Source organism: Amblyomma americanum, chromosome 8 (genome assembly GCF_052857255.1).
Source record: "Amblyomma americanum isolate KBUSLIRL-KWMA chromosome 8, ASM5285725v1, whole genome shotgun sequence".
In the NCBI taxonomy this organism is placed as follows: domain Eukaryota; kingdom Metazoa; phylum Arthropoda; class Arachnida; order Ixodida; family Ixodidae; genus Amblyomma; species Amblyomma americanum.
This window is the reverse complement of record NC_135504.1, coordinates 8,266,947-8,279,249: the sequence shown is the minus strand read 5'-3', so window position 1 is coordinate 8,279,249 and position 12,303 is coordinate 8,266,947. Positions and strand designations below refer to the sequence as shown.

Sequence of the window (12,303 nt, the reverse complement as noted above, 5' to 3'; positions counted from 1 at the left end):
CACAGCAAGCATAAAATCTCTGAAGGCAATTGCGATCTCTTTTATGACACTTTAATGCTACTTTACTGACGCCTGCCTGGGAGAAGCATTACTTAAGCATTCCAATCCAAACACTTCCCTCAGAATTCGCGACTTCTGGAGGCGTTTTAACCCAACAACCAAAGAAGGCGACCAACAGTGTGCCACACACCTGCTGCGGCTGATACGGAAAGGTCAGTTATTCTTAATGCTGCGGTTATTATCTGAAGGCATAAAATTTTGATGGGTTTATGAACAACATTATTTGGCAATATAATGAAGCCGGCAGACTGATGACGTAGTCCAGTTGTACAGAGGACCACGTGATGGAAAGTTCTACACGGTAGAACAAATATAGCGCTAACGTTTGGGGTTGTGGACTTGCTTGTCGCGCAGCGCCAGCGACGGTTGTTTAGGTTATACAGCGTTAGCATGCTGTGTAATAGATCACAAGCAACCAGGCAACCCCCCAGACAAGCAACGCCTTCTAAACTGGCGCTAGTTGAACCGCAGAACTAAGCGCTAATGTGCTACCCGAAAGGGTGCTTGACCTCGCGGATGCTTTTTCCTGTCATCCATCACGCAAAAGGAATGACGCCACAAAACTCTCGATCCTATAGGTGGCGCGCCTAGACAGCACCATAGTGTACCTTCCTTAAGCAGTCCTGGGCTCAGGATATTTATGTCATAGTGCAGGGGCAAGCGTAGCAGTATGCAGTAGAGATCATTTGGGTGGGTGAGATTAGGAAATTTACGTAGATAAGGTGGCCACAGATTGCACAAAGCAGGATAAATTGGACAGGCCTTTGTCCCACAGTGAGCGTACTAAGGCTGATGATGATGAAGCAGTTTCTTTGTCCACCGATTAGAAACTCTCCACATTATGCTCCAACCACTCCTTTTTCATCACACAACCGTGAAAAAGCGAACAGTAGTTTTCCAGAAAGAAAAACTAAGGTGGTTGCACCACTGCGCCAGTTACGAAGCCTAGTAATAAAAAAATAGGAAAAAGTCAACTGGGCCGCAACACTATCGCGCTCACTACACGCTTAAGACACATCTAAGAGCCGTTGGAAAACGTCCAGGAAAGGTGGGCATGTTCGAGATAGCCGTATCTTTCATTGATTGTGGTTTGGATGAAACGCAGTGTCCCAGTTGCATGATCAGCCGTGGGACCTTTTCACATATCAATTTCGGCCAGAAATTGCTGCCGCACTATTTTCTCTCTCCAAAAGTCTTCTACGGACAGCCTTTATACCCTTGAGACGCAAGCCAAATTCAGGGACCGGAAATGTCTTCACGTTCGCTACCTCTACACATTTCATGCCAGTTGATTTCGTGAGTAGGTAGAAATAAATGCTTTTCTGTACACTCGCGCCCCGTAAAAATTTTATCCCGAAAGTACAAAAAGTAGTGAGTACTTTTCCCCTTCCACGGAAAGACATCAAACGTTTCTATCTCTGTTGCGCCACGCGGCAGAAGTGTTTGAACGCGGAAGCGTGTTTCATATTATTCTTATAATAAACTGCACATCTCAAACGGTGACTCGGGGCAGTAACTAGTTACTGATAATAATAATAATTGGTTTTTAGGGAAAGTAAATGGCGCATATCTGTCTCATATATCGTTGGACACCTGAACCGCGCGGTAAGGGAAGGGATAAAGGAGGAATTGAAAGAAGAAAGGAAGAAATAGGTGCCGTAGTGGAGGGCTCCGGAATCCTAGCTACTGAGCCAATCAAAGTTTTTGGTTGGAGATGTGCAGGGTTTAGTATAAGTCTTCAAACCCAACCAGACAGGCAAATCTGTCAAAATGTTAAGTTTTGAATCCATATTATTCTGCCCGCGACTGTACGTTCATCAAAGACGAAATAAACCAGGCGAAACAAACCAGCGTGCTTTTACTGTCCACAGTTTGATGACACAAAGCTTTCTGTCCATACATTGGATCAAGCGCATCTGTAACAAAAACTAAACGCCGTTATTACTTATGTAACCTGCAACTTGAGAGCCACATTCAGATGGCAGCGTGAAGGAAACGTGAATATACAATTGCAACTTGCATAATAATTTATCTTCACCTCTCCTTTACTATGTGGCACGTAGGTTACAGAATTTTGCAGAAACCCTATGGAAGCAGGCATTAGGAAAACAACGCACCTATCTTTTTTTGTTACCTCGACAGGCAGTGAGGGAACAAAGGAGCGCTTGCCTGCAAGCGCTGCGATTCCACGATGTTCGACAAGTACCAACTAGCCCAGCAACATACCCTGCAATGGTTCATTCTTCCGATGCGTGACAAAGTAGCAAATACTTTCTTTTAGAATGTCTCCAGCGCTGGCATCGAGCAGTTTATACTGCCATATAAAACCAATAGGGAAAGGCTTTCGACGACAGCAAAAACTTTAATAGCGAAAAAATGCAAGCCTGCAGACGGGAGACCTGCGCGTATATAAACTGTTATATTGAAATCCTGCAATGTATGAAAAAATTGCGTTCATAAACTTTTCTCTCTCGAAAATGTGTTTGCCCAGAATTGTTGGCTGCGAGCGAGCCAAAGAAAATCCAAAACTTTGTAGCGGTGTATAAATAAGGAAAAATCAGGTAAACTAACAGCTTGCGGAATAGTGAAACAGCTCCGAAAATCAGTGCCCGAAGTAAGTTCCTGAACCGTCAAGGAAATCAGGCTGCACTAAGCCAACAGTCGGAGGCGGCATAGAGGAAATATTACAGTTGTTGAATCCCCGAAGCAATACAATAACAAGAGCTCCAAATGCCTTTTCAGCATAGGTGTGGTCAAAATGAAGCCGTCATACACATCGATCCTTTCATTCTGTTTGCGTTTTTTTTTTTACTCGCCCCCTCGTGTTTAAAAATTTAGAGGAGAAGCTCAAACTGGAACACGAAAGCAAGCAATCATTATTTTATTTTACGTTAGAAGCCATGCGCAGGCATGCAAGGCACTTCTGACACAATTAACCATGACTGCATGCCAAATACCAGTAAAACTTCATCTCAAGTGAGGCAGAGGTTAAGCTACCAAAGCCTATAAAGTTTTCTTACAAACCTCGCATGTATGAAGACGCAGCCCTCATAGGAAACTAGCGTGCTTAACGTGTTCTAAACTGAAACAGCGTGTTGCGTAGCCGCACCTTTTTGCACAGTCCCGCTTCGTTGTCGTAGGCGAAGAGCAAGTTATCAGTGCAGTGAACCGCCAGAACGGCATCATGAGCCTGGATGTAGCTCTGTTGAAGATCAGGGTCTCTGCAGATCTAGCAGAGTGTCAGAAGACCAAATAATCGCTTAATTCTGTTCACCTGCACATGTATAACAAACCTGCGTGGCAAAACTATGGCTTCATCAATATAGGATAATGTTAATAATATTATAATGTTCTCCATCCGGAAGTGTGGTATGTCGCCAAATGCAGAATCAATTATGGACATCAACCCGCCGTGGTGGCTCAGTGGTTAGGGCGCTCGGCTACTCCGGAGTTCCTGGGTTCGAACCCGACCGCGGCGGCTGCGTTTTTATAGAGGAAAAAGGCTAAGGCGCCCGTGTGCTGTGCGATGTCAGTGCACGTTAAAGATCTCCAGGTGGTCGAAATTATTCCGGAGCACTCCACTACGGCACCTCCTTCTTCCTTTCTTCTTTCACTCCCTCCTTTTTTCCTTCCCTTAAGGCGCGGTTCAGGTGTCCAACGATATATGAGACAGATACTGCGCCACTTCCTTTCCCCAAAAACCAATTATTATTATTATTAAATTATGGAGATGAAATGTGCAAATTTGTATTGCCCTCACTTCTAAATCGCATATTAAATGGAGCTGACATGGACATATCTGTATTTTACAAAAATAACTTCGTGCAGTGTTTGTATAATGATGCGATAGTGACCTTTTTCTTATTCTTAAATTTCCTTCATCCACAGATGTCGCATAACTCATGTATGTGTGCGTCCCAGAGTATTGTACTTCCTTAGCCGCACACTTCTATGCTGCCCCGTGTGCTAGGGGGTCAGGGCTCCTCAGGCTGTTCTCACAGCTTTTACCTGTCCTCCTCGTAAATTTTTGTTGCAGAATAAATTTTATTTGATTTGGTTTGACAAGTCTGGAGATGGGCTAGTTGGTGAATCACAAGCATAACAGAAAGCAGCGCTTAGAAACCGCACGAAAAACAAAATACAGACATGTCAAGTCTCTTTCGCACACACAGGGAGAAGGATTTCCGGCTCACATCGGCATAGCTACCGAAAGAAGGGGCGCTTGCGTTGCGTACGCAGACAGAGAGGAAATCTTCGAACCCTTGCACTGGCAGGGCCATCGTCCAACGGCCCTTCATTGTCACCGAGAGCGCCCAGGTAATCGACAGTCCTCGTCCTGACAGCCTGTTTAAGGTGGCGGCCGCCATGTTCTGGAAAACAGCGCAAAGTCTTTAGGTGTGCGCTGCTGAGGACATAATTAAACTTTCTATAAGTCGTGCACATGTTCTTCCCGACTCACAACTGCTCAGTACAATGCGGCCATGAAAGCAACCTGACCTTGCGCTTAACCCCTGAATGCTTGAACTTTAAAAATTTTTAAAAAGGGTATATTTTTCTGTATGTTTATTTTACTTCACAGTTCGGAATGAATCTTTTATTGGTAGAAATATTCTCTCAGCACCAACTTTTACGTCGTCCTGCAATGGTGGATTCTAGGCAAATTCAGTACCCATTACGTGTGGTAAGGCTTCACAGGTTTGATATCGACTTTAAAATCGCATTCCAATCACGCGCGGTGGTTTTCTTGTGGCATTGCACAAAAATTGTTTTCTTCTTCCAGGATTTCAAAAAGGCATCCAGAGAAGATTGACGGATCTTCCTGAACGCACAGAAAGCACGAAACTTAACACACGCAAAACAACTCTTGCACATGAAAAGTGTAGACCCTCTTGAACCTAAGCTAGCGGTAGTAAGCTTTTAGATAATAAACGTTTAGATTTACTGCGCAAAAATGTGGTGTCCTACACTTATGATGCAGGCATATAAGGGTAAATAGTCGCGCTTGTAGCCGCCACGGTGGCTCAGTTGTTAATATTGCGCTCAGCTGCTGACACGAAAGAAGCACGGGTTTGATCCCGGTCAGGGCTGTCTAACCTCGATTGAGGCGAAATTCTAGAGGCCCGTGTGCTGTGTGATGCCAGTGCACGTTAAAGAATCCCACGTGGTCGAAATTTCTGGTACCCTTCACTACGGCGTCCCTCATAACCTCAGTCGCTTTGGGACGTTAAACGCCAATAAACCAAACCAAGCTGTTTCCTTGCGGCGAATTGTGTTCTCCAGCCGAACCCGAGTGCGCGCAGCATCTCTGCTCGCACGTGACGACGGCTGTGCGGGGGCCGTTTAGCTCGTGCTTAGTTCAACTTCACGTACTATCGGCGTCAATTGAAATGCGAACAGCGCAGCGCGTGGCCAACGGTCCATTTTACGCCGTCTGCCTGTCGCCATCAGACACAGGCGCGCTCATCCGGTTTGCCAGAGTTTTGCTTCTGCTTTATTTGACGTTCGTTTTCTCGTTCTGCCACTGGAGCGCCACATTCGTACTTTCTACAGATGTTAACTTGCGCAGCGCGGTTTCGCTGACACCCACGGCTGTGGACCACGTGGCTGAAGCGAGCGCTCGGCGTGTTATCGGCGTCTGGCGGCGCTGCGAACAAATAAAGATCGACTGGTTGCGTGAATTAAGGAAGGAACGAAGACCTCTTATCGCGTCGTAATACTCAATGCGATGGTCATTGCATTAAACCTCAAATACGGCAGGGTCGACATGCACATAAAACAGGAAAGACACACCTGGAGTTGTAGGCTCTCCAAATTCGTTGAAGCTGGTCCCAGTGAACCGAAAGCATTGGCACCATTAAAGAACATCGCACAGCGCCAGTTGTCTGTAGTCCATGATGCATGGTCTTGTGCGAACACAATCCTTGGTTTTCAATTTGCTTCTCAGGCTGCTGGCTTTTTCGACGGTACAGGCCTTCGCAAAACAACCTCATTTAGGCGACCTCTAATGGTTGACGTGCTGGAACACAATAAACGCTGTCCTTTTCCTCAAAAGCCGTAATGCTGGGCGTGTCTGCCAGAGCAGCCGCAATAAGCAGGTCTTGATCCTTTCCGGTAACCCGCTGTCTGCGCCCACGAAGCATGCTTCCAAGCCGTCGCACACCGCAGAATGCCTGGGAAATTCTAGTAATGGTAGACACTGGACGACCTGTTTCCTTTGCGATGGCGCGTCGCTGCACTCCGTGACGGTAGTGAGAAACAATTTCGCGCTTTCGTTTCGCGCCGTACCGCCAGGCGTGAATGTTCGATTCAGGTGCATTTGAGCTTTTCTTGTGGCGATAAAGTTGAGCTCACTGCAAGAAGCAAGCGATACAGTAGCCTTTGAGTTGGACATAAACCGCAACACGATCGGTCTTTTTCACTGTTCGCGTCGCAACCAGACGCTGATAACACTACGATGATGGAAGCAAAACCAAACGGCTGCAGGCCAGGGAGATAAGAGCCCTCACTTCAACCACGCGCGCCACAGCCGCCGTCGCCAGCGAAACGTACTGCGAAACCGCACTGAACAAGTTGATACTGGCGGTAAGTGCGAATGTGGCGCCCCAGCGGCAAGGCGAGAAAATAAGCGTCGAAGAAAACAGAAGAAAAAACTATCGCGCCTATGAGCGCACCTGCCTATAATGGCGACAGGCAGACGTAGCAAACAGGACCTTTAGCCACGCGCTCCGCTGTTCGCATTTCGTTGGACGCCGGTAGTATACATCAATTTTAGCCAATGGAAGAAGCTGCCAGCTGGCCTATTTCCTAGCTTTCGCCGAGCTACATAGTCGTGTGCCCGGAAGTTAATCGTGCGTGCCTCTGGCTTTCATGTTTTTCCTCCTCAATGCATTGTAGTAGACCATGTCTTCGCCTCGTCAGGATCATTAGCCTGGTCATTGCCGCTGTACCCGGGGAGTGCTTCGAATATATTCGACTTGCTTTTTGTCATTGCTTTGAGGAAGAGTTTAAAACTTAAATGTTGTACATCCTGTTTGCTCTGTTTGTCGGTAACGCAGAATTAGTACAACGTTTCTTACGAATTACTGCGTATTACGAACGGTGGCTCTGCATGGTGAGGAGCTGTCACGGCGCACTGTGCCCAGTAGGTGTGCGTGCGCTTCAGTGGTCGGTGATAGCTTGCTGAAATTACGAGATCTACGTCACAGATTATGAGATGTATTACTAAGTGTAATGCGAGGGCTCCGAGCGAATTCATATCTCTGCTAGCATACGTGCTGCTGGCATTTCTGCTGTCGCTTGCATGCAACCCGGTGCAGGTGACAGCGGTGTTCGGCGTTCAGCCGGGCGTGGAGGCGGCCATCTGTGTCACTGTAGTATGGCAGTGCAAGAATGGGCGGACGTTTCTGTGTAGCTCATCGGCAGTCGCGAATGGAGCGTTTAACTTGCATGCACTTCGCAGGGAAAAAAAGGATAACAAGCAGCATGACAGGCATACTTTGGACGTGACTTTAACCACTGGCCTACAGCGACCTGCATCGTACCTTAACAACAATCGAATAAGTACGTTGGACGACCTTTAGATACTTCGTAATACATAATCTCATCTCACGACTGAAAGCCAGTGCCCCGACTGAGTGCTTTACAGTGGCAATAATGGCAGGTAACTGGGCGACGCCACGGTTGTGAGTGCCAAGGTTATTCGCCATAATGTTACAAAGGCACTGAACACAGTCCATACAATCGATCAGTTGTGAAGACTACTGGACAATCACCTCAGTTTTACACGGATATACGGTTACACACTAGCTTTTAATTCGTGGGCACTTCTTCGAGCCATCAGATTACGGAATGATCTGCCAGACAACATCGCTTGTCTGTCTCACCGAAAATCATTCCATCACCAGCACATCACGCATTTTACTGAAGCCGTCGGTAACATACTTTACGTTGGTCACATAATTTAATATCATTTTTTGCGCTTTGCTGCAGAGCTTTGTGATGCTTGTTTGGTACTTACGCTATCCTTTAATGCTTATTAATTTTTTCTCGTAGTTGTCCGTAGTATTTTGCTTCCCAACTCCTGAACTGTACTGTATCACGATTTGTTTGATTACCCAGTGACTTTAACACGAGCCAGATACACTTTATTTCATTCCTGTGCTATGACCTGTATTCCTGCGCTATTACTTCCATATCCTTTGTTCTACACCTGCGCACTCTATTCGTGTGTTCAATTATTTTTACGGCGCATTGATTTTTTCAATTCCACATTGATTATTTCTAATTACAAATGCAATGAGAAATTTGAAGCCCCCTTACACAAAGCGTTTCTGGCCTGCAAGGTATTTTAAATAAGTAAATAAGTGAGTAGCAGAGTTTATTGATTTCACACCCCAAATAAAATACGCAAATAATCTAGAGGGCCTTGGACGGGTGGCTGTGATCGAAACAGCAGAATTGTACGAAAAGTGTGGTTAAAAGTTCTGCTTTTAATGTAAATTTAGTAAAAGACGAATCCCTCTGCGAACTGCCTCAATTTACCCTTTCCTGCAGCCTCCGTGGCCAGCATATCCCGGAAAATTTGTTTTGTAGATCATCTTCCGCTCCTATTGTATACAGCCCTCGACTGGAAACTAGTTCACAGGGATTCCCCCCTTCACAATGAATTCCCAGGGAGTTCCCTGTCTTGCCATGAAGCGTACAGATTTTTCTGGTTTGTGGGGGCTTAACGTCTCAAAGCGACTCAGGCTACGAGAGATGCCGTAGTGGAGGGCTCCAAAAATTTCGACCACCTGGGGTTCTTTAACGTGCACTGACATCGCACAGTCACGGGCCTCTAGAATTTCGCCTCCATCGAAATTCGACGTCCGCGGCCGGAATCGAACCCGCGTCTTTCGGGCCAGCAGCCGAGCGCCGTAACCACTCAGCCACCGCGGCGGCCCCAAGAATTTTAAAGAGAGTTGGCAAATCAACCTACCAGTTGAAATAATGTAATCATGGAGAATCTCACAAATTGAACCTAATGCAAATCGTTTGGCGCTCGCAAGGAACGATAATAACACTGTCAGAGATAACGGGAGCCCTAACCGGGAGAGAGCGACCTCCAGGTAAATCTTTCTCTGAAGTGCGAACTTTGAACAGTAGAGGTGAAAACGGTCTACAGATTCAACTTCCCCGCAAGCGTCACATATGTCTGTCGGTGTCCACCCACATCTGCATAGATATAAATTCAGACTGGGAATCCTGCACCGCAACCGCGTCATTGATACCTCACACAGCCTGGTTTTACACGAACGGGCGTTCCAATTATATGCAACTTGGGGGCGAACTCCCGCTTCATCGACACCAAGCATCACTCGTCGAGACGGGATTTGGGATCAAGTGAACCAACAGAATTATGCGTCTTGGTATTGTCAGTTTGTATCTCCCACGTAAGACCTGATCGAAAACTTGTAAATTTTGCTATATCAAGGATGCACCAACATGCCAGAGGCAGTTGAAGTGAATTTGTTGACACTTTAATGATGCCCTCTCAGGAAGAACATTGCCTAAGCACCCCAGAGGCCGAAGGACTTCTTCGGAGGCGCTCGCAAAGACAAAACAAAAGAGGTGACTTGAAGGGTACTACACATCGTAGAATGTGAGTAATTTAAATTACTGACAGAACTGCACAAATGTTTTCGATTGCCGTTCATCTGCACAACGATAAAGAATACGTGTGCGCTATGATAGCAATTGACTGGTAGAAGTTCTCTCTCATTGGAGCATTTCCCTCTTTGCTACGCTGTTTCTATGACGCGAAGGCCCTGAAAGAAGTCAATTCAGTTGAGTTTCTTTTTTTCTTTTTTAGAGGTGAAGACAAGTGTAAGAGCCGTGAAACCGGCGTTGACTTGGGTCCAGGTTCCTTACAAGTTGACACTCACAGAAGTACGGTCACCGTATGATTGCTTGGCAGGTTATAAAAGCACAAGTATAACAAACACGTGTGGCAATAAAAGAGCACACAGCAATTGTCGAAACTAAATACACTTTAAGTAAATGGACAAAAAAGCCTGTCACCAAACAATAAACAAAACATGAACTTCAAAAGCATATTCCGCCCAATATGCATGTAAATCTTATGATTTCAGTTTCAGAACTGGATCTACAAAAGAGATCAAAGAATGCTTATTCCAACCGACTTTAAGGGAGGACGTACGATTAAGATTGCTTACAATAGTTTTCCCGTAGTGTGGGTACGTCCCATGTTTCATGACATTGAGTATGACGAATGTATTCATTTGTTTTCAACCTGGAGAGTTGCACCAAGATGAAATATTACTGGATTTCACAAAAGACTTGTAACATAGCAATAGCCTGTAATTATATATTTCAAAATCAGGAGAAATGTCATAGCTTAAAAATAAGCCATTAAAAGGATAGCGGTACTGAACATAGCTATACATCATAAGCCTCTTTTCTGGAGCAAGTGCCCATTTGTCAAGCATGTGACACCTGTTGTGCAGCACTATTGCAGTAAAGAACACACTAACGAAGTTTTTCGGGAAGAATACATTTTAATCTATATATGACACCAACAGCTGAGGCTACTTTAGAAGAAATACACTCTGTGCGCTTATTCCGTGTTAAGTGCATTGAAAAGAGTACACTTCCAAGAGGCCTACGCCTGGCCGTATAGTTAGTAGTTTGGAAATGTGTTTTCTCTAAGCTAAGTAAAATATCATCCTTGTTTTGTTTGCATTTATTTTGAGGTAGTTAGCATAATGTACGCACACACTATATTACCTTTACATTCAATGTCATTTTCAGAACTACCAGTGACACGATATTCGGCTTTACTACTGTAAAAATTGTCTCCTAAAGAAACAATCCTATGGTCGCCATCCCAAAAAGAAATCAAATGCAGCATACAAATAGCTCCCCTCTCTCGTAACAGGCACCCGGAGCATCATAACGGACAAAGCACTGCTACAGGCCGAAGGCTAGAGACGACATATACGACCAGATTAAGAGAGGTCAACACGGAGGCGCTCGACTACGCCAGAGCGAATGCGGTGACGGCAGCTGTAACCAACTCCACCCAGGCACTCACTAGCCACACGCTCAAAGACATAAGTCGAAGAGGCAGCTGTCGCACTCGTCTTTGTAGACACCACAGACGTTGCCTTTTCTCACTTTCTCGCCTTTCTTTTCTCACCTTTTCTCACTTTCAGAAACATTACATAACACTACACACTCCCTGTAAATCTATCCGTCGGGTCACATATCACTTACGAAGGAACAGGGAACAGTATTCCGACAACTACGGAATAACACCTCCCCTCATCCCACAAATCTCCACGCTATCTTCCCAACACAATACATTACAGATTGCCCCCACCGTAAAGAACCCTCTACACTTTACCACATGGTTTGGTCGTGTCAACGCAATAACACTATCACAGCATTCATCTTTCCTACGAAAGAGCAGTGGAAGGGAGAGGTGTCCATCTCTGACCACGCCCTGCAGCTACAGCTGATCAAAGGAACGATGGTGGCAGCAAAACTTCCGTGGTCGCGTACTGACCACTTCATTCATGGCGTTAGGCTTTATTATTTTCTTTGCATAAAAGTTCTGCTCCTCCTTCTATGCCTATAAGCACACGTACTTATGTGTGGATCCTATTAGTTTTTAGACCGCGAGCGACAGCGCGTTCCCTCACACTCGCACGTCCTCCAGCATGTGGGGGAAACCCTACGCTCTGTATCCAGGATTGATGTGGTGCTTGTCTTGTGGAGGCTAAGCCGTAAAAAATAGCTTTGTCAAATAGCAGTTACTCCATCCACATGAAACGACAGTGAATTTCTGTAGGCGTACTTTATTTGCGCGTATTATTTAGGGTATTTTAATTGCAGTAGTTTCCTCACGTCCACTCACTGTCTCGTCTCGTCCTTATCACAACTCAGTACAATCAAGAAAGAGGAGAATTACAGAAAAATGGTGACTTGAGCTAGTTGGTACAGTGTTTGAATACAAACATGGCGCTGCGACAAGAGAGGAAGGAGGGAGGACAAGGCAATGGCAAGACTATTTCAGCAATAAACGAATGACAGTGAACTCCTGCCAAAGTAGAACAAAAAAATTTCTTTTTTTAAGTTCTGCGCCCCTAATTGCAGAAGCCTATATCAGTAAACCAGCAACTACAGGCAGCAATTTCAAGCACCTAATTCTTGATTGCAACTATCGACAACCTCTAAATGTAG

General features: G+C 45.5%; 1 protein-coding gene across 1 annotated transcript in view; it reads right to left on the bottom strand.

Moving 5' to 3' along the window:
* Positions 1-6,298, bottom strand: part of LOC144101696 (uncharacterized) — a 29,595-nt gene extending 23,297 nt beyond the window's left edge. The window contains exon 1 of the mRNA XM_077634830.1: positions 5,851-6,298. Within this exon, the coding sequence (XP_077490956.1) occupies positions 5,851-5,925 (75 nt within the window). The 5' untranslated portion in view covers positions 5,926-6,298. The remainder of the gene's footprint in view (positions 1-5,850) is intronic.
* Positions 6,299-12,303: the final 6,005 nt, after the last annotated feature.